We start from the raw sequence: 23,249 nt of genomic DNA, 5'->3' as shown, positions 1-23,249 counted from the left end.
ATACATGTGCTCTGATGTTACTGTTTATCTCCATAGAAACTACCCACACAATCTTTCATACAAACTTTTTAAAGGGAGATTATTGTTGTGGTGGAAATTACAGCAATAGTGTAGGACAACTACATTTCGTTTAAAAAAAAATCACAACAGTTGTATGACATTGAATATATAATTATGTTTTGATTATTTTACTGATATTTTATTCAGAGATATTTTAAAACATTAGAAAAAACATTTGTTTACTATTCATTTTTATCATTCAAGATCATAAGTCTGGGTGTGGGACAAGCACAAAACGGCAATATTTGCATATAATGATGCTGAAAAAAGGTGAAAAAGTCATCATAGACTACTAGGACAAATTTCTTAAAACACTTTCATTGTAAAGATAACTATAAAAGTGTGAAATTTCCCTTTTTCTTTTTTTCATAAAATATGATCAAGGGACATAAAAGTGCCCGTAGTCTAAGAATCACCCAAATATTGTATAACTCATTGTGAATATCAATATAGCTGTTTGCGAGCATTGGGCAAAGGAAAGATGCTACTCATGCACTCTCACATACGTATTTACACTCTAAAATAACAACAGTGTTTGAACGTAAGAAATGCTTTATTATTAATGACAAGAAATCAATTTTGTTTTTATGGCCATAACCATTATTATTTTATATTATTGGTATTAAGGCGATTATCACCATATTTTGTAACAGAAAACATTAAATATCTGGTTGGCAAACTTCCTAGATATGCACAAATGTTTCATGAATATTTTTAATGAACTACTCTCTACAGCTTTCATGCTAGGAAGATCACAGTGACCTAATTTTATGTCTCACAGGTAGAGGCCTGTTAAAGATCCCTATAGGCCTGAGGCCTGAAACGAGTCCTGCACCTCTTTCCATTTTGACACATACCACCCTGCTAATGTATAAGGATCTACGTCGACGTATGACGCTGCACGATCACATAAGCTCAGTATAGCTTTGCACTAGTTGCAGTAGGCATTCTCGACAGCTTAACAATGTCCAATCTTGATCGCTGGCCCCCTACATGATAACCATATGATTGTATTGTCATATGAATAGCAAAATATACACTGTATTATAACCATGCAAACACCCTTTTAAAAAAAGCAGGATACAGGGCTAAAATCAAATGTCTCCTGCTTTGACATGACTTAATATAACCTAAAGAGTCCCTGGACAAAGTTTGGCGCTTTTGTAAAAAAGTGCACGATTCTATCCCTTAACTGCTGGACTATTTGGAGTTTAGTGTTTTCTAGGTATGTCTTTCTTCTACTTTAGTCCTTCAATTGTTTCCTTTGAGCATTTGTAGATGGTCAAGGTCAAAGTAGGTCACGTGGTGAGACAGATTAATATATGGAATGAGATGAGATGTATGTCATGTGGTTTTCTGCTTAGACATACAGGTAAAGGAGCTCATGGCAATGAGTGAAAGTGTAGCTGAATAAGTGGTGTTTTTCATTTTTTGGCTTCTTGATGATGGGGATTCATGCTCTTTTCTGATTTTAAGAACATTATTCCTACATTTCACCGATGACTGCTCTTGGATTCTGTACATAATACCTTCATGTGTGTTCGTTAACTTACAGACGGACATAAGATGACCCAAGTCTTTGAATCCTCTCTGGCATCTTCTCCTCCACCTTTTGTATTCTGAGAAACCAACATTTCTCATGATTGTACAGAATCAAAACTTCACAGTTTCATGAAAATGTCAAGTTTTGATTGAATGTTGGTGTCTGAGAATGCTAAAGGTGAATGATGGCCTCCAAACCTCTCAGCCGCCCCTCATATGAGAGCGTATCTGTCAAGTCAAGGCCCACACCAAGTAAGATGGAAATCCCTTTAATAAAACTCAATGAAACAGTGTAACAAAGGAAAAGAATCCAACAGAGCAAGTAGATAACATTTACAACCACAAAAGAAAACTGTACAACTCTAAATGTCTGGAGTCACTTCTGTTTTTCCAACGATATTTCTTTAATGAGCTGTGTTGTGATCATTTCGGGGGGGGGGGGGGTTGTGTATGTACTGTGACATTATTTTCCTCACATACATGAGTGTAATCTTCATACACAGATGTCTGGACGTGGCTGCGGCAGTTATTTCTAACCGGCTGTTGTCTGTTGCAGCAGGACGGGACCACCGACCAGGGCGGTGCTATTTGTACAGGATGTCATAGTGGCCGGGTCTATAGAGGAGGAAGATGCGTGGATCACCGCCTTCGGGGAAGACGTGGTGATTGACTGTCCCGCCTTCTCCTCTGTCCATGTATTCCACCAGGATGGAGACGTTGAGAGCCTGGGCTAAGGCAATGATGTGGATGTGGTCACTTTCTTTGGACATGGGCTCCACCTCCTTCAAGATAAATGGAGTGAATAAACAGATAAATCAATCCACCTCTTCCGCTTTGTTTATATAAAACCTACTTGGGATTTTTCAAACCAAATACATACGAGGGCTGTCCATAAAGTATAGGTCCTTTGTAATTTTTTCAAAAACTATATGGATTTCATTCATATGTTTTTACGTCAGACATGCTTGAACCCTCGTGCGCATGCGTGGGTTTTTCCAGGCCTGTCGGTGCCATCATTCGCCTGTGAGCACTCCTTGTGGGATGAGTCGTCCAGCCCCTCATCGGAATTCCTTTGTCTGAGAAGTTGCTGAGAGACTGGCGCTTTGTTTGATCAAAATGTTTTCTAAACCTGTGAGACACATCGAAGTGGACACGGTTCGAAAAATTAAGCTGGTTTTCAGTGAAAATTTTAACGGCTGATGAGAGATTTTGAGGTGATACTGTCGCTTTAAGGACTTCCCACGGTGCGAGACGTCGTGCAGCGCTCTCAGGCGCCATCATCAGCCTGTTTCAAGCTGAAAACCTCCACATTTCAGGCTCTATTGATCCAGGACGTCATGAGAGAACAGAGACGTTTCAGAAGAAGTCGGTTTCAGCATTTTATCCGGATATTCCACTGTTAAAGGAGATTTTTTTAATGAAAGATGTGCGGACGGCGCGGTGCGGCGGCACAGGAAAAACACCTCCGTGTTGATAACCATTTGTAAAATCCAGGCGGCTTTTGATGGCTTTCAGTGGAGTGAGTATCTGAGAAATTGTTTAACAGTTGGACATGTTCCAACTTGTCCTTAAGGCTTCCAACAGAGGTGTTTTTCCTGTGGCGGAGCGTCGCAGCGGCTGCGAGCCGACGCTGCAATCCGCCCACACGTCTTTCATTAAAAAAAAATCTCCTTTAACAGTGGAATATCCGGATAAAATGCTGAAACCGACTTCTTCTGAAACTTCTCTGTTCTCTCACGACGTCCTGGATCAATAGAGCCTGAAATGTGGAGGTTTTCAGCTTGAAACAGGCTGACGACGGCGCCTGAGAGCGCTGCGCGACGTCTTGCACCGTGGGAAGTCCTTAAAGCGACAGTATCACCTCAAAATCTCTCATCAGCCGTTAAAATTTTCACTGAAAACCAGCTTAATTTTTCGAACCGTGTCCACTTAGATGTGTCTCACAGGTTTAGAAAAAATTTTGATCAAACAAAGCGCCAGTCTCTCAGCAACTTCTCAGACAAAGGAATTCCGACGAGGGGCTGGACGACTCCTCCCACAAGGAGTGCTCACAGGCGAATGACGTCACCAACAGGCGTGGAAAAACTCACGCATGCGCACGAGGGTTCAAGCATGTCTGACGTTAAAACATATGAATGAAATCTATAGTTTTTGAAAAAAATTAAAAGGACCTATACTTTATGGACAGACCTCGTATACTTGTAATTCTTAATGCAGTATTTTTGTTGAACTCTGTATTTAAGGGTGAAATTCTACATTTCAAGCACATATTGGTTCTTCCACTGGATTTTGGTGAGACAGCAAAATTTCTAAAACTGGACCTGACTGTACCATCAGATTAACTTCTAACATAAAATAATAATGAGCTTCAGCTGAACATAAAGCACACAGTCTATCTGTCCGTTTAATTACTTTCTGAAGCCCACCTGCTGACAGAACTCTTTGACCGAGCGCCCTCCCTCGATGAAGTGCTGAAAGAAGCCGTGCTCTCGCTGCAGGTAACCCGAGGTCAGGAGCCGTAAGTACACCACCACGTAGTCTGACACGTTCTGGTCATTGAAGGAGCTGAGCAACTCCTGCAGGCTCGGCTGCTTCTCACACAGCTCGATCAGATCCATGAACTGTGAAAAGAGCAAACCACAAGTCGCTGCTGAGCTCAAGAAGTCAAACAACAGACGCTGATTATTTGTTTCTTCACAAATTAACGATAAACATTTATGGCCATCACAACACCAGCAATCTGATCTTCTTTACAAGTATGACACTAAGTATTGTGTCCACAGACAGGACACTCACAGTGTTGTGGAAGTCTTCAATGGTAAACTCGGTGAAACCCTCGTTAACCAGGTCCAGTTTGCTTTTAGCCGCAACTGCTTTGAACCTGAACAAACATAAAATATAGGTGAGCGATGTGAATATTACACGCTGACAACTGGCAGGTAGATCTCAAAGCAACAATACAAAATAAACAAAAATAACTAATAACTTGGGCAGAGAACATCTCTGCCAAAATCTAGTGTTTACCGCCATCTAGTGGACTCGTGATAAAATGATAAATGGGAAAAAAAAATATTGCACATTCGCTGTAACAATAGTTACAGTTTTACATCACTTACCAAAATGAGTCGGTAGGGAGACATTTATTGCAAGCTAATCACCGAACACGCAGCGTGAACTTTGAACCCTTCATGCCAGCTGTAAAATCCCACTGAGCAAATCCTCCCACAACAAATACCATCTATAAAATTAGCTGGAATTCAGGTGATATAAAGTTACTAAATTAAGTCAAACTCATTTTTTCCCCCTAAATCTGTAATTACATAGCGTAACTATTAACGTGGATTCTTTGATGACATATTTCTTCTCACTCAGGGGGAGGACAAGTAACAGGAAGACAGATGACGGGAATGAGCGGAACGGTACTACACAGTAAACCAGTAGCAAGCAGTATTTCTGGTATTTATATTTGCAAATTGTTTTTGTTTCATCTCACGTTGGATACTCTGTGTGCTTCTTACCCTGTGTGCTGCTATAAAATGCTGTTGGAACCTCTAATTTCCCAGAGGGAGCCTTCCCAAGGAATCAAAGTTTAATCTAATCTAAGATATTTTGTATGATACGTGAATGATTAGAAAAGTTATTTGAATAACATCATTGCCAAAATAGAATTTCTTGATTGCTTAATATGACTACTTAAAAAAAAAAAAAAAAAACCTAAACTTATGCTTGAATATATATACTTTTGGAAGACAGAGCACTGGGCTGCAGATTTGATTTCAGAATTTTCAGTATTTATTACTTCTTTCTGGTAATTTTAAAATTTCTAACTGACTTGAGTTCATGCTCACACACAGAAATGGAGCCAAAATAAATCTAATTTCACATTAACTTCCAGTAAACCACACCATGCCTGGTTAATCATAAGAAAAAAGCTTGACAATACCAGAGGAATAAACTGTCCAGAAATGACAGGATGTGACTCAGGTCATACTGGTTAAATGTTAGCCGCGTGAATCCAGCGAGAATCACTGTGACACACTCACTTCTGAAGCTCTTTGCTGTCGTCCAGCAGAGACTCGAGGTGTGCGAAGCCGAAGGCTCTGTAAAAACAGTTCCCGTCTGGCCGTGTCTTACGAATGTATGAGTATTTTTTGTGTAGGTCCTGTCAAAGAGCACAACAACAAGACAAAGACATACGTTCAAAGACTTTTCAAAGCTGAGGGTGCCGTAACCTTAGAGCTGCAGGTACGGTGCCACTGACCTTGATCTTGAGCTGATAAACTGTATCGTCCTCGGCGTACTCCTGCTGCAGCACAGACAGGCCCTGTGTGTCTGACACTAAAGGGTTGCTGTTTGCTATCTACACACACAAAAAGGCTGTTATTATTAAAACAACTGTTTTCATTACTTCATAACCACACAGGTAGTAAAATATGACATATCTATCTATACATTATTAATAAAATAGAAGAATAGAGTCTTTATTGTCACTGTACATATACACGTACAATGAAATTTGTCCTCTGAATTTTACCATCCTAATTACAGTTAGACACAATCCAACCACTAGGAGCAGGGCAGCCACAGTCCGGCACCCGGGGACCAACTCCAGATGGAGAGACGCTACCTTGGTCAGGGGCACAGAAAGGAACAGACCCTAAATAAACATGTTTTTAACCGCAACAACCCTGTGTCTGTACATTTGAAACTTCCTGGTCACATAGCTGGTGGTCATGTATGTTCTGTGCACACGATGGAACATCTTTCATCCATTTAAAAAAAGATATATGAAAAATGACCCTTAGCAGCCTGGCATCCATACATTTGAAGCCTCTATATTGTATGGACGGCAGGCGTATATGTTCTGTTCACACCATGTGCTCTTTTGTCCATAACATAGTTATGGGATTTATTGGTTTACAGATTTTTCTGCCCAGACGCTGTTTTTTGGTACAGGGACCGGCATTTTTTCATGACACACGGGGGACAGCAAAAACAAACAAACAAATCCTAAGAGTTATATTGTAGACTGCAGTCTTTTTGATGTCAATTTCACCTGAAATTTCAGGGGCACCTCTTCTTTTTCTTTTTGGGGGTGGGGAGGGTGGGGTGTAATTCAGTGTAGAACCATCACTGTTTCAGGGACTCAAAAGCCAGGGTTGGTCAAAATAAAGAATAAAACTGTTTAATGGGTCAGTAGGTTCAAAAAAATAATAATAAAATCGATAGTTACAATGATAATTGTTTTCAGGAATTGATGAGTTCAACTTTTTAATGAAAAATTATGGATGAGGACCAAAGTTTGAGACTTTTTACTGTACAGAATCTCGTGAACAAACAAATAAATCTGCTGCAGAGCTGCGGCATTTCTTCCAAACAAACTGCGATTATTTTTTGTTTGTTTGTTTTTTGGCAGATTTTAAACTTAAGTCACCGTGACACAAAATCACACTTGCAATTACTCTGGATTTCACACCGTGGAAAAAATGTGGGCAACTGATTTCAACATTAATGTGTCGATGTGGCTTTTCGACACGCAAGAGGTCAGAACAAAAACTTACATGTCTGATGATGTCCAGGAGCTGCATCTCTCAACCTCCACTGACATCCTCACCGACAACGAAAATAAAAATAAGAATTCCCGATCACCTCGTCCACATTGTCCGCACAGGTGAAGCCCACTGTCACTGTGGGCACAGGGTCGCTGCAGGCCCGGAAGCATGAGACTTACTTCCACAGCGGTGCTCAGAAAAATAAATAAAACAGCGGTCCTCAGAAAAATAAATAAAACAATCAATTCCGTTTGTGCGAGCCCTCTGTGGCAGGACACGTCCAGATTGCGTGCACAGCTGGTCCACACACAAAACTTAATTCCATTTGATGGCCGCGCAGGACGTACAGGTACTGTGATCCTTTGGAAACACCCAGATAAAAATTCAGTTTAATCCATAATGTAGGATATCAGCTGAAGCTCACAGACACAGGACACAACACCACTGTTGAGTCTTGAAATTTTGGGCCAGCACACCAAAAAGGGCAATTTTTTTTCACGGAGTTTGCAATTTCTTGAGCTGTTGTCGGATCCGTAAACCAATACATCCGATAACTAGAAGCACTCAGAGAGGGCAAACCTCTGCCAAGGCCATGGGGTCACTGACGCCATAACGTCTACACGCCGTGGAATCACTGAACCTAAAAAAGTCTAACAGTGATGTTTGTTCAGTAGTAAAAAAAAGTTTCATCTGCTGTGACTGGATAGCATGTATCCTTAGCACTTGACATCACAGTTTATTGCAACTTGCACCTTTCCCAGAAGCTACTGTCATCTGAGCACTGATATTGATATTGCACGTGCTTATAGACAAAAACAAATAAGAGACAAAATTCAATTTATTATTCAACTAAACTGCAAATATATGAATTTTTTAACATTTATGAAACACTTCTCTAAACAAGGCCATAGGGTCACTGACCCTAAAGAGATTCCCTCCTTGGCACAGTGATCTATTCAACAATTCAGTGTTACAACCAAAACTATGATACATACACTTTTCTTTCAATCAATCAATCAATCAACTTTTTTCTTATATAGCGCCAAATCACAACAAACAGTTGCCCCAAGGCGCTCCATATTGTAAGGCAAGGCCATACAATAATTATGAAAAACCCCAACGGTCAAAACGACCCCCTGTGAGCAAGCACTTGGCAACAGTGGGAAGGAAAAACTCCCTTTTAACAGGAAGAAACCTCCAGCAGAACCAGGCTCAGGGAGGGGCAGTCTTCTGCTGAGACTGGTTGGGGCTGAGGGAAAAAACCAGGAAAAAGACATGCCGTGAAGGGGGGCAGAGATCGATCACTAATGATTAAATGCAGAGTGATGCATACGGAGCAAAAAGAGAAAGAAACAGTGCATCATGGGAACCCCCCACAATCTACGTCTAAAGCAGCATAACCAAGGGATGGTCCAGGGTCACCCGATCCAGCCCTAACTATAAGCCTTAGCGAAAAGGAAAGTTTTAAGCCTAATCTTAAAAGTAGAGAGGGTATCTGTCTCCCTGATCTGAATTGGGAGCTGGTTCCACAGGAGAGGAGCCTGAAAGCTGAAGGCTCTGCCTCCCATTCTACTCTTACAAACCCTAGGAACTACAAGTAAGCCCGCAGTCTGAGAGCGAAGCGCTCTAATGGGGTAATATGGTACTACGAGGTCCCTAAGATAAGATGGGACCTGATTATTCAAAACCTTATAAGTAAGAAGAAGAATTTTAAATTCTATTCTAGAATTAACAGGAAGCCAATGAAGAGAGGCCAACACGGGTGAGATATGCTCTCTCCTGCTAGTCCCCGTCAGTACTCTAGCTGCAGCATTCTGAACCAACTGAAGGCTTTTTAGGGAACTTTTAGGACAACCTGATAATAATGAATTACAATAGTCCAGCCTAGAGGAAATAAATGCATGAATTAGTTTTTCAGCATCACTCTGAGACAAGACCTTTCTAATTTTAGAGATATTGCGTAAATGCAAAAAGGCAGTCCTACATATTTGTTTAATATGCGCTTTGAATGACATATCCTGATCAAAAATGACTCCAAGATTTCTCACAGTATTACTAGAGATCAGGGAAATGCCATCCAGAGTAACGATCTGGTTAGACACCATGCTTCTAAGATTTGTGGGGCCAAGTACAATAACTTCAGTTTATCTGAGTTTAAAAGCAGGAAATTAGAGGTCATCCATGTCTTTATGTCTGTAAGACAATCCTGCAGTTTAGCTAATTGGTGTGTATCCTCTGGCTTCATGGATAGATAAAGCTGGGTATCATCTGCGTAACAATGAAAATTTAAGCAATACCGTCTAATAATACTGCCTAAGGGAAGCATGTATAAAGTGAATAAAATTGGTCCTAGCACAGAACCTTGTGGAACTCCATAATTAACTTTAGTCTGTGAAGAAGATTCCCCATTTACATGAACAAACTGTAATCTATTAGACAAATATGATTCAAACCACCGCAGCGCAGTGCCTTTAATACCTATGACATGCTCTAATCTCTGTAATAAAATTTTATGGTCAACAGTATCAAAAGCAGCACTGAGGTCCAACAGAACAAGCACAGAGATAAGTCCACTGTCCGAAGCCATAAGAAGATCATTTGTAACCTTCACTAATGCTGTTTCTGTACTATGATGAATTCTAAAACCTGACTGAAACTCTTCAAATAGACCATTCCTCTGCAGGTGATCAGTTAACTGTTTTACAACTACCCTCTCAAGAATCTTTGAGAGAAAAGGAAGGTTGGAAATTGGCCTATAATTAGCTAAGATAGCTGGATCAAGTGATGGCTTTTTAAGTAATGGTTTAATTACTGCCGCCTTAAAGGCCTGTGGTACATAACCAACTAACAAAGATAGATTGATCATATTTAAGATTGAAGCATTAAATAATGGTAGGACTTCCTTGAGCAGCCTGGCAGGAATGGGGTCCAATAAACATGCCGATGGTTTGGACGAAGCAACCAATGAAAATAACTCAGACAGAACAACCGGAGAGAAAGAGTCTAACCAAATACCGGCATCACTGAAAGCAGCCAAAGATAACGATACATCTTTGGGATGGTTATGAGTAATTTTTTCTCTAATAGTCAAAATTTTGTTAGCAAAGAAAGTCATGAAGTCATTACTAGTTAAAGTTAATGGAATACTCAGCTCAATAGAGCTCTGACTCTTTGTCAGCCTAGCTACAGTGCTGAAAAGAAACCTGAGGTTATTCTTATTTTCTTCAATTAGTGATGAGTAGAAAGATGTCCTAGCTTTACGGAGGGCTTTTTTATAGAGCAACAAACTCTTTTTCCAGGCTAAGTGAAGATCTTCTAAGTTAGTGAGACGCCATTTCCTCTCCAACTTACGGGTTATCTGCTTTAAGCTACGAGTTTGTGAGTTATACCACGGAGTCAGACACTTCTGATTTAAAGCTCTCTTTTTCAGAGGAGCTACAGCATCCAAAGTTGTCTTCAAAGAGGATGTAAAACTATTGACGAGATACTCTAACTCCCTTACAGAGTTTAGGTAGCTACTCTGCTCTGTGTTGGTATATGACATTAGAGAACATAACGAAGGAATCATATCCTTAAACCTAGTTACAGCGCTTTCTGAAAGATTTCTAGTGTAATGAAACTTATTCCCCACTGCAGGGTAGTCCATCAGGGTAAATGTAAATGTTATTAAAAAATGATCAGACAGAAGGGAGTTTTCAGGGAATACTGTTAAATCTTCTATTTCCATACCATAAGTCAGAACAAGATCTAAGATATGATTAAAGTGGTGGGTGGACTCATTTACTTTTTGAGCAAAGCCGATAGAGTCCAATAATAGACCAAATGCAGTGCTGAGGCTGTCATTCTCAGCATCTGTGTGGATATTAAAATCGCCCACTATAATTATCTTATCTGAGCTAAGCACTAAGTCAGACAAAAGGTCTGAAAATTCACAGAGAAACTCACAGTAACGACCAGGTGGACGATAGATAATAACAAATAAAACTGGTTTTGGGACTTCCAATTTGGATGGACAAGACTAAGAGACAAGCTTTCAAATGAATTAAAGCTCTGTCTAGGTTTTTGATTAATTAATAAGCTGGAATGGAAGATTGCTGCTAATCCTCCGCCCCGGCCCGTGCTACGAGCATTCTGACAGTTAGTGTGACTCGGGGGTGTTGACTCATTTAAACTAACATATTCATCCTGCTGTAACCAGGTTTCTGTTAGGCAGAATAAATCAATACGTTGATCAATTATTATATCATTTACCAACAGGGACTTAGAAGAGAGAGACCTAATGTTTAATAGACCACATTTAACTGTTTTAGTCTGTGGTGCAATTGAAGGTGCTATATTATTTTTTCTTTTTGAATTTTTATGCTTAAATAGATTTTTGCTGGTTATTGGTGGTCTGGGAGCAGGCACCGTCTCTACGGGGATGGGGTAATGAGGGGATGGCAGGGGGAGAGAAGCTGCAGAGAGGTGTATAAGACCACAGCTCTGCCTCCTGGTCCCAACGCTGGACAGTCACAGTTTGGAGGATCCAAGAAAATTGGCCAGATTTCTAGAAATGAGAACTGCTCCATCTAAAGTGGGATGGATGCCGTCTCTCCTAACAAGACCAGGTTTTCCCCAGAAGCTTTGCCATTATTCCTTTGCCATTTTCCTTTATATTTGACATCCTTGACCATGAAAACATACGACTAGAACTTGGAATCACTTTTATGTCTTTATTAGTTCAAAAGTTATTGTATAAAAATGATTTTTCGGTAATGGCGGTTTTCTTCTGGATCGAGCTCCACAACATTTGAAGCTACATCAAATCTGATGACACCTTACTGAATCAGTACAGATTCAGCTACAATTTGGTGTTAGTTGTGCATCTCTAGCTTCATTTATCACCTCACACTGACACATTTTCTATTTTCCCTATAATTTTGCATATTCTGGATCACCAGATCCGGAATCCGGATCCGATCATCACCAAACTTTGTTGTTTGATAGAACATTTGACTATGTTACACCCTAATTTTTTTCAAGCCTTTCTGCCTTGTTTTTGTGGAGCTAGAAACTAGAATGTCAAAATTCCCCCTATCCCGCAATGGTGAAGAATCCTTTAAAAAAAAATCCTGGATCCATATCGTGATCTGGATCACCACTAAAATTTAATCACTTGTTCCTCTTGTCATTAGCAACCACTCCACAAAATTTCATCAAAATCCGTTCAAAACGTTTTGAGTTATCCTGCTGACAAACAGACAGACAAACAAACAAATAAACACGACTGAAAACAGAACCTCCTTGGCGGACGTAACTTTGGCCGAAGCAGCCTGCACTTTGCAATTCTGAAGCCTCCTTACTTTCCAGTAATGCATGTTTACGCACATGACAGAACATCTTTAATCCATTAAAAAAAAAAAAAAAAAAAAAAAACAACTGTGAAAAATGACCCTTAGCAGCCTGCCATCCATACATTTGAAGACTCAACTGCATGGCCAACAGCCGTGCATCTTCTGTGCACATCATGTAAAGTTTTCAGTTCATTAAAAAAAAGTCTGACAAATCACCTTTAGCATCCTGCACTTTGTATGTTTGAAGCCTCTCGACTGTGGCCCTTAACCATGTAGGTTCTGTGCACGTTATGTAATGTGTTTCGACTGTTAAATAAGTCTGCCACATATCACCTTTGGCAGCATGCCAACAGAGCTGACGACACTGCCAGCATACATCTACACATGCTTACAAATATCTTTTAATATACGGTCATGTACACCACATGCAGCTTATAAACATCTCTAAAGAAAAATATCCTGAGTGATGGACATTGACAAAGTATCATTTCATGTACTTACAACTTTTTAACTGTTAAATAATAAATTACTCAAAAGGAAGTAAACCAGATGCAGGCCCTGAGGATCAGTGCTTCTCCCTGGATACGTGAGGCGGATTAGATTCCACGTGTCCCCCTGGACTGGCTACTAGCCCACTGTAGGTTACTTCCTGTAACCATTTACAGCTGGATGAACTGGGACAATCCAAATATAAGATGTAGAGCATAAAAAATTCTTATTAGGGATGCACCGATACCACTTCTTTCCAGACTGAGTACAAGTACATACATTCGAGTACTTGTCGATACAGAGTACCGATACAAATACTTAATGATACCATTACAGTTTTATGATGACTTTGAAAGCATGTTTTTATTCATCAGTTGTTCCTTCCTTTTTGACTGTAACTGCTACCAATATCATTAGCTTAGCTATTAGTTTTTATTTACAAACATTTCGCTTAAATCATGTAACTTCACTTTTTGACTACAACAAATTCTCCTTTAATATTAACCGTGTGTTTCTTAACAAACATGACACTGCCAGACATCTCAAGCCTTTTTTGAAAATGTGAGGGCCAGATTCTTTTTGATGAAAAGAAGCTTCTCTGTGTTATCAGCTATGAGCCTGTTTGTTTTTATCTACAATGTGCGACACTCAACTAAACAGCTGTTTACGGTCCACACTATATATTCTTTTTTTTTTTTACTTTTAATTAAATGCATACAGGTAACATACACAAATACATACCGTAAATGTTTTGTTCCCCAAAGGTGGAACATGTAACTACTGGAGGAGCACAGCGTGGGCGCACACACACAAACGGTGTTGCGCAGCATCTCCGCACCATACAGAGGCAAAACAGAGTAATTCTTACATTTTATTTTTTCTTTGGAGATCTTGGAATCATTTCATCATGTGCACACAGAATGGCCTGAAGCCTGTGGTAAATAAGATGTTAATGAATGAACTTGAGGGGCAAAGTGCACCCCATGGAGGGGAGCAAATCAGATCTGAACGCAGCGCCACGGACATTCAACAAACAGATTACACCCGTTCTCCTGGTGAGGCTGTCCGGGTCTCCCAGACAGCCACACCAAGGGTTGAAACTCACCAACCTGATAGAGCATCTCCACCGCTGAAACCGTGATCTGAGTTCTGAGGGAGGAACTATGGCGCCAAGTGCGGTGTCACAGAGGAACTTTTTTTTTCAGCCACACGAGGAATTAAAGTATTTTCAGATGTTGTTTTCCAAACGCAGGATTATGTGATGATGAAGTCCACAAACAGGTAAGACTTTTTATTTACTCTGTGTGTGAATTTACTTCACATGAGGACTGCGGCTTTCAGCCAATCAACGGACTGCAGTGACAGACAGATTTCGACTTGTGAGTAAATGACATGAAAGCCTGTAAAAATCCATAAATTAGCTGCAGCATTGTTTCAACTGCAGTGTTCAAAATGTATGGAAAAAGTAGTGGCTTACAGTCTGGAAATTACGGAGCATGTGCATGAAAATCCCCCATCAAGAGGTTGACATCACGCTGCTGGAAAAGGGTATCAGGTGTCATAGTATTGGAGAGGTTTTATGATTACAAGTACGAGTAAATGAATACAGGATCGGGCCGATACCCGATACTGGTACCGGGATCGGTGCATCCCTAATTCTTACTGCTGTATTTTTATTTACACAGACAGTTTTTGATGAGGAAACCTGTTTATCGCAAAATACTGTATGATATCAGAGCCTCATCAAATCTTTGTGTATTTTGCCTCCTTTAATGTGTGTAATGTCTGTAGCATTTTAATGAACTGGGTCACATATTCTCCAGGCATTTGAATTTGTCCTCCAGTGAAAGCCAAAGGACTGAGGAGGCAGATACTGGAACCATCCTTGGCAAAGGCTGCTATATATAACCCTTACTGCTGCACACTAATTTGCATGTTTTACAAAAAATGAATGTAAAAATGAAACAGGAACCATTTTGGATCCTTTTAGTCCCAAGAAATCTGTAAAAAGCCTGAAAAACACCCTGAATGTTGTTGCTAAAAGGCAAAAAGTGGTTAACAGATTACAAGGATAGTTTGTGGACAGATGGTCCCTGGATCTATAATCAACCCAAAAATTGCTACCCGTTGAAACTAGTTGACCACCCACCCCCTACCCCCCACCCCAAATAAAAAGCTGCAATTTATGGCAGCTGTTTATAGGTTAAAGTAAAATAAACACCTCACCTCCTGCTGAATTCTATCCTGTTGAGCAATTATGGCCTCATCATATGCAAGACAATTCACTCCTGCAAGAGAAGACATCATGTATCACTGCAAGAAACTCAAACTGCAAAAACATACTCTATTCCTTACTATTTATTTTTACACTTAAAGTATAAGATTAAATGCTGTAGTATACCAATCTCGCCAATGGGGATCCATGGGCTCTAGATTGGATAGTGTTTATAAAATAGATAGCTGACATTTTTCAAGGGTGGTAATAAATAAAAGCAATGAGTTGGAATGGCATGCAAGTCCAGAATGTTTTTAGAACCTTAAACCTCAACCATTTATAGCAGTAGAGGAACCAAACCCTTTTTTTTCCTGTTAATTATGTAATTTTTAATGTTAATTCACTATCGTAACGTATTTAACGTAACGTATTTTACAACAACCTCAATAATTTTGTTGAGGTTGTTGTTATCATGTACACACTATTAATATCATCAACATTATTATTTTTATTTTATTATTTCTTCTATTTTTGGCATTTGATTTTTAAAAGGCCACAATGGGAAGAAAGCGAAAACACTCATTTATAAGTGTTATTTCTTGTGCCATCCATGTATTTTTAACGTATTTACCATTATATGCACTTACACTCACATTTTTAATATAAAGATGATTTACTGCCCCCTGCTGAAAAGGCGTTAGTCCAAAATGTAATTATCATCATTAGATAATGTTCATAGCTTCTCCAAAACTATTAAACCTATTCAGTGCTCCATTTGGCACCATTCATCCTTGACTCAAAATACATAAGCACACCAAACAGCATAAATCAGCTATGCTCTGTTTGTTCCTGATCAAAGTTGCACACATGCACAGCTGCTGCAAGCAAGTGGTTTTAATTTGACAAAGACAGTGGCTGAAGACATTAAAACCACATTTCACTCAAGATACCAACATGAAACTTAAGTAACTCGTGGCACAAGCAACATGAGACTTATCTAAACTGATAAAACCAATTGAGGTACAAAAACACAAATCAATACCACAAACAATGCTGTTAAACCAACACAAACCATAATAACATTTAAAACCCCAAAACCCTGAACTCCCATGGTGCAATGCAGCACAGCATCCATTGTTTTTGGTTAGTTAACATTGCTCTTTTCTCCAAAAAAAAAAAAAAAAAATCTCCTGTCAACATTCCTTTTCACAGCATTCATCCTTGACCCAAAATCCAGATGCATCCCAAACGGCAAATGTCAGCTCTCCCCATAGTGCAGCAGATAACAGAATATTTACAGAGGAATCCTTCAAATCTGGAAAGAAGCACCAAAGTTGGCACAAATACTCCTTAGACATTACTCTTTTGAAAAAACTGAGTAGCCACTTGAATTTTCAGTAGGCGGCCAGGCAGGGGTCAATTGAAGAATTACACAGGGGTCAAAATTTTAAAATGTTTCAATCATATTGAAAACTATACCACATTATTTGTCTGATCACAACCATACCAAAAAGGTATAGTTTGGACTATCTATGACTGAATGTTATGGAGTTATGGGGTAAAAACAGCAAGAATGGTAACAAAGGTCAGCATTAGTTTGTACAGGAGTCAGATGTTAAAGTTGCTCTAAATATTGTAAAATGTGATGCAAATTATTGGTTAACAGGGTTTTAAAAAGGAATAGTTTGCACTATGTGGCATGCTTAGTTATCATGTTACAGGGTAGCATATGTCACGTCATAGAATCCAATGGACGTCAACCTTGCTCTATCTTTACCTTGAAGACCAAGCATTCGACACAGTCAAAACTATTTCATTTATTAATCCTATTAGTTCAACCAATAATTTAGCACCACTTTTTACCAAAATGGGAGCAACTTTAACTTTTGACCCCTGTACAAACTGAAATTGACCTTTGTCACCATTCTTGTTGTTTTTACCCCATAACTCCATAACATTCAGTCATAGATAGTCCAAAATATACCGTTTTGGTATCGTTGTGATCAGACAAATAATGTGGTATAGCTTTCAATATGATTGGAGCATTTTTAAATTTTGACCCCAGTGTAATTCTTCAATTGACCCCTACCTGGCCACCTACTGAAAATTCAAGTGACTACTCAGTTTTTTCAAGAGAGTAATGTCTAAGGAGTATTTGTGCCAACTTTGGTGCTTCTTTCCAGAAATGAACAATTGTTAGTTATCTGCTCCACTACTAGTCTTTGCGTGATTGAACACACACACACACGCAGGGAGAGTGCAAGGGGGCTGAACGGAGCACTGTCTCAAAGCACAGGTTCTCACATTAAGCAGGTGAGAACTCTGAACTTTAAAAAGCTTTTATTTTTTAAACGTATTTATTTTAGATCATTAGTTAATGTAAATGGACTGCATTTATATAGCGCTTTTCCATCTGCATCAGACGCTCAAAGCGCTTTACAATAATGCCTCTCATTCACCCCAATGTGAGGGTGCTGCCATACAAGGTACTCACTACACACCAGGAGCAATAGGGGATTAAAGAGCTCGCCCAAGAGCCCTTAGTGATTTGGCTGGGATTTGAACAGGGAATCCTCTGGTCTCAAGCCCAACACTTTAACCACAAGACCATCACCTCCTCTAACAACATTGCTGTTGTTTTGTCCAAGCACAAAACATGACTGAGGAGGAGAAAAATATGAATTCCATCATCACACTAAAATGAACTCCAGAATAAAAATACAAGCTAATTTATGTTATTTTTCAAAGTTATTCGGCTGCAGCTATATGTTTTATTTATTTCAAAGTGAGTTACCTCTTATTTTATTCTTATTTTCAAAATAAAAAAATAAAAGAATAGAGATTCAAATCAGCCTATTTTCTTCTGTTCAGTTTATATCAAGGTGTTTACATCAGTTCGACAAAGTTTGAAAAAACAATAAAAATGTTAACACATTTCTTTATAGCAGTACTGTAATTTCAGAAATGCTTCAGTAAACAGCCACAAATCAGAAATAGTTGGGACTATATGTAAAATGAAGATGAAAATAAAAATGCTGCATTTTCCCAGTTTCGCCACTCACACCCACAGAAGCAAAAAGTTTTTCCACAGTTGTTTCTTGGTGGCTTCCCTCACTTGTCTCCTTCCAGCATGGTCATTTAGTTTTTGAGAACTGCCTACCTGACACAGATTTACCATCAAGTACCAAACTGTTTGTATTTCTGAATGACTGATGTAAATGAAGTCTAAGAAATATTCAGTGAGCTGGAAATGTTCATGTTTTCATCCCCTGACATTTCTCAAGAAAACTGACTGGAAAAATGATTAATTCTTACATTTAGAATAAACTGCCCTGTCCCGACCTTTTTTTTCCTTGTAAAATGCTGCAGGCCTTAAATGCAGGAATGGACATATATTAAATAAAATCAAGCTGACCTCACAACACATGAAATATGTTGGTTTCACAGTCTGCAGTAAATAGAAGTTAAAGAAAATGTGAGGATGATTATGGGTCCACCACCACCACCACTTTTTTCATATCATCCAAACTTTTCTGATTTCGAGTTATAAACAACAAAACCAAAAAATACAATTAAAAACACATTTGAACTGTATATACGAAAACGTCGTAAGCTGTGTTTCCTTTATTCATTCATTTTAAAGGTCAAATATGTTTTGTGGCTTGACAAAAATTTGATTTGTGGAAGACGGGACAAAAATGGCTTTTACAGTAAAGGTTGCAGACACCCTGACCCATTCATAAAATTTTGATCATACAAGTTTGAGAAGCAAGAATTAATTATTGCCCCCCCCCCCCCAAAAAAAAAATCACTACTTACACAGCTAGAATAGACAAGTGGATTAAGGAACAAGATTAAAAAGCTCTATGTTTGGGCTGCATAAGACAAGCACAAGGCCAGAATTACAGAAAAGCAAAGTACAAGGTGCATAGTACATTCACATGAAAGCAGAGGACCATGTAAGAAAATGTTTATAACTTTACATACATTCAACACCAAATGAAAACATTCTATCATGCTGTAGATTTGCAAATACAATATTGATTGAATACAACCCCTGGCAAAAATTATTGAATCACCGGCCTCGGAGGATGTTCATTCAGTTGTTTAATTTTGTAGAAAAAAAGCAGATCACAGACATGACACAAAACTAAAGTCATTTCAAATGGCAACTTTCTGGCTTTAAGAAACACTATAAGAAATCAGGAAAAATAATTGTGGCAGTCAGTAACGGTGACTTTTTTAGACCAAGCAGAGGGAAAAAAATATGGACTCACTCAATTCTGAGGAAAAAATTATGGAATCATGAAAAACAAAAGAACGCTCCAACACATCACTAGTATTTTGTTGCACCACCTCTGGCTTTTATAACAGCTTCCAGTCTCTGAGGCATGGACTTAATGAGTGACAAACAGTACTCTTCATCAATCTGGCTCCAACTTTCTCTGATTGCTGTTGCCAGATCAGCTTTGCAGGTTGGAGCCTTGTCATGGACCATTTTCTTCAACTTCCACCAAAGATTTTCAATTGGATTAAGATCTGGACTATTTGCAGGCCATGACATTGACCCTATGTGTCTTTTTGCAAGGAATGTTTTCACAGTTTTTGCTCTATGGCAAGATGCATTATCATCTTGAAAAATGATTTCATCATCCCCAAACATCCTTTCAATTGATGGGATAAGAAAAGTGTCCAAAATATCAACGTAAACGTGTGCATTTATTGATGATGTAATGACAGCCATCTCCCCAGTGCCTTTACCTGACATGCAGCCCCATATCATCAATGACTGTGGAAATTTACATGTTCTCTTCAGGATAAATCTCATTGGAACGGCACCAAACAAAAGTTCCAGCATCATCACCTTGCCCAATGCAGATTCGAGATTCATCACTGAATATGACTTTCATCCAGTCATCCACAGTCCACGATTGCTTTTCCTTAGCCCATTGTAACCTTGTTTTTTTCTGTTTAGGTGTTAATGATGGCTTTCGTTTAGCTTTTCTGTATGTAAATCCCATTTCCTTTAGGCGGTTTCTTACAGTTCAGTCACAGACGTTGACTCCAGTTTCCTCCCATTCGTTCCTCATTTGTTTTGTTGTGCATTTTCAATTTTTGAGACATATTGCTTTAAGTTTTCTGTCTTGACGCTTTGATGTCTTCCTTGGTCTACCAGTATGTTTGCCTTTAATAACCTTCCCATGTTGTTTGTATTTGGTCCAGAGTTTAGACACAGCTGCAACATTGCGTCATGATTTACCCTCTTTTAAGAGTTTGATAATCCTCTCCTTTGTTTCAATTGACATCTCTTGTGTTGGAGCCATGATTCATGTCAGTCCACTTGGTGCAACAGCTCTCCAAGGTGTGATCACTCCTTTTTAGATGCAGACTAACGAGCAGATCTGATTTGATGCAGGTGTTAGTTTTGGGGATGAAAATTTACAGAGTGATTCCATAATTTATTCCTCAGAATTGAGTGATTCCATATTTTTTTCCCTCTGCTTGGTCTAAAAAAGTCACCGTTACTGACTGCCGCAATTATTTTTCCTGATTTCTTATAGTGTTTCTTAAAGCCAGAAAGTTGCCATTTGAAATGACTTTAGCTTTGTGTCATGTCTGTGATCTGCTTTTTTTCTACAAAATTAAACAACTGAATGAACATCCTCCAAGGCCGGTGATTCCATAATTATTGCCAGGGGTTGTACATGCGCATGATGTGATGATTTATGCTATACTGAGGCTTGCCGTCAGATGCTCTGAGCTTCAAAATACCTGGGGCCACTACCTTGGACCAGGAGGACCAGTAACAAAATTAGTGCTACTGGTCATGACCAGTAGGCTCAAATAATATTTCTCTAACCTGACCAAGACCCTTAAGATTTGGACCTTCATTTCCCTGCAAAGGCACTGGCATCACTAAATACCTCTTGACTTCTAGAAAGAAGAATGTCACTACCATCATCACTGAGACTTTCATGGCATACAATGCAGAAGTCACTGAAAGCCTGGATCTTAGTCTCAATCCGGGACAATCACAAACCCAAACACTCCAATTCCATACACTTCTCAGTGCTGCAATTATGACATCCATTGATTTCACAAAGATCACAGAATCATCCGTGAAGTCAAGATCAGCAAATCTTTCCCCACCACTGGTTAGGCCCAGGCAACAAAACAGTAGCGATCAACACTTAATATCAATAACAGAAGTGTCTTAACAGAATGTTAAATAGTTTGGCAGAAATACTTTAAATGACACTCCCAGAAAGAGAACATGAAAATACAAATTCATCTGCATGACTGCCTGCTCCTTCCCTCGTTCCCTGCCTCCCTCACTCACTCATTCATTCATAACACACAATCATTTATAGTAATTAAGCGGGATTCAACAAAAACACCACACTACCTTTTCCTAGTCACAACTGGGTCAATATGTAAAAATAAACTTTTGGTGCATCACATCTTGACACAAAATCATTATACTCACAAGATATTTGGGATACAAGTTCACCTAACAATTCTGTCACATGAGAGCTGAAATGACAAATTGATTATTAATCAACTATGAAATTAATCAACTACTTTCATGCCTGATTAATTGTTTTCACTTTTTTTAAAGAATATCCCAATTCTATTTTATGTGAATACTTTCTGGTTTATTGTACTAGTCTCTTTACTCCTATCATGCTGTTAAAAGAATGTGTTTAGGTTAAAGACAAAGTAAAACATCTTCAGGCCATGACCATTTTTCACAATTTTTCCACATTTTAATCTCTATAGATAATATTTTCATAAATTCTGAATTATTTTAGTGTGTTGCAGTGACCTGGAAACAGAGCATCATTGTACGCGTCAAAACTTTACACAGGCAGCAGTATTAAAATATAACAGTCACCAGATAACACACAACACAGGCTAGCGTCAGCTAAACTTGACTAGCTCGACAACAACACGGTTAGTCACGACGAATAACACAACTTTCGCCCGGTGAAAGCGCCAACGTCACAAACCAGTGAGAACCTACTACATTGTCTTAGGTGTAAAAGTGCGGCACTGTCATTTCTTGACGTTTTGTCAGAGTCTAAAGAAGCGTTGTGTTCTTTTGTGTAGCACAGCTAACGCTAGCAGCCCAGCTATGGCCTCTGTCGCCCGCTGCTTTATGCACACAGGGAAACGCTTCAAATGTCAGCGGACGCTCACGCAGCTTCCCGCATAACTTAAAGTGAGGTGCGTTTTATATTTGTGGTATTAGAAGCGCTTCCCTCACCCTCCATCTCTCCCTGCGAAGACTCCTGCTGCTCCTCCGCCATCTTAGCTTTGGATTTGGATGTGGGTTTCCGCCTTCGGTGTGACGTCAACCCTTACGCGCGACGTCACGGTCAAGCGACTTATTATTATTATTATTATTATTATTATTATTGTTATTATTTGAATTGGCCTTGTTTCTGCCTCAAGTGAATTAAATATATCTTTGCGAGAGAATTACTTATTTGTGTTTCTTCAGCTGTCGTTATGGCAACGTGTCCCCTTGGCCCTCTCGAGCTGCTGGGGTCCCCAGCACGCCAAAAACAAGTCTTTAAAAATCCCCTTGTTGCTTTTTCAGTGGTTTATTACCATTTGGTCGACTCTCATGTCATCCTAGGCAAAATTCTGGTTTGGTCTACTACTCCCGTTTGGTCTACACCCATTTCGTCTATATTCCATTTGACCACTATTCCCATATCCTCTACTCCTAGGTTGTCGACTACCCAAAAGTGTTGAATTTCTAAATATGGGTTGCAGTGCCTTTGGAGGTGGGTGCAGAACAACGGGCATGTTGTTCTGTATCAGGAAGATGAAGAGTTCAAAGCACTCGTCAACCATTCAGCAGCCCTGGATTTCCATCCACCGCAGACTGTTCGCCTCGCTTGGAGTACTATCAAGCTCAACATGGCTAACTCCTCATTTGCAAAAGACTTCACTGCATACTTCTCCTCAACCTGGATGAAGGACTTTCAAGTGAGGATGGAACCACTTTGAGTCTACTGTCTACCGTACCAACAACCACCTGGACGTTTG

The 23,249-nt window shown here is 39.3% G+C and overlaps 1 protein-coding gene across 1 annotated transcript; it reads right to left on the bottom strand.

Annotated features, from left to right (window-relative positions):
- Positions 1-1,855: 1,855 nt before the first annotated feature.
- LOC117505219 (ubiquitin thioesterase OTUB1-like) lies at positions 1,856-22,575 on the bottom strand. Its single transcript, XM_034164805.1, has 7 exons — positions 22,459-22,575; positions 15,203-15,264; positions 5,864-5,962; positions 5,646-5,764; positions 4,399-4,483; positions 4,029-4,223; positions 1,856-2,384 (listed from the first exon to the last, which is right to left on the bottom strand). Exons 1-7 carry the CDS (start codon positions 22,499-22,501, stop codon positions 2,187-2,189), a joined length of 801 nt encoding a protein of 266 aa, XP_034020696.1. The 5' UTR covers positions 22,502-22,575; the 3' UTR covers positions 1,856-2,186.
- Between the last annotated feature and the right edge of the window lie 674 nt (positions 22,576-23,249).

This window comes from Thalassophryne amazonica, chromosome 23, assembly GCF_902500255.1.
Source record: "Thalassophryne amazonica chromosome 23, fThaAma1.1, whole genome shotgun sequence".
In the NCBI taxonomy this organism is placed as follows: Eukaryota; Metazoa; Chordata; class Actinopteri; order Batrachoidiformes; family Batrachoididae; genus Thalassophryne; species Thalassophryne amazonica.
Note: the sequence above shows the minus strand (reverse complement) of the source record. Positions and strands in the feature narration are given on the sequence as shown.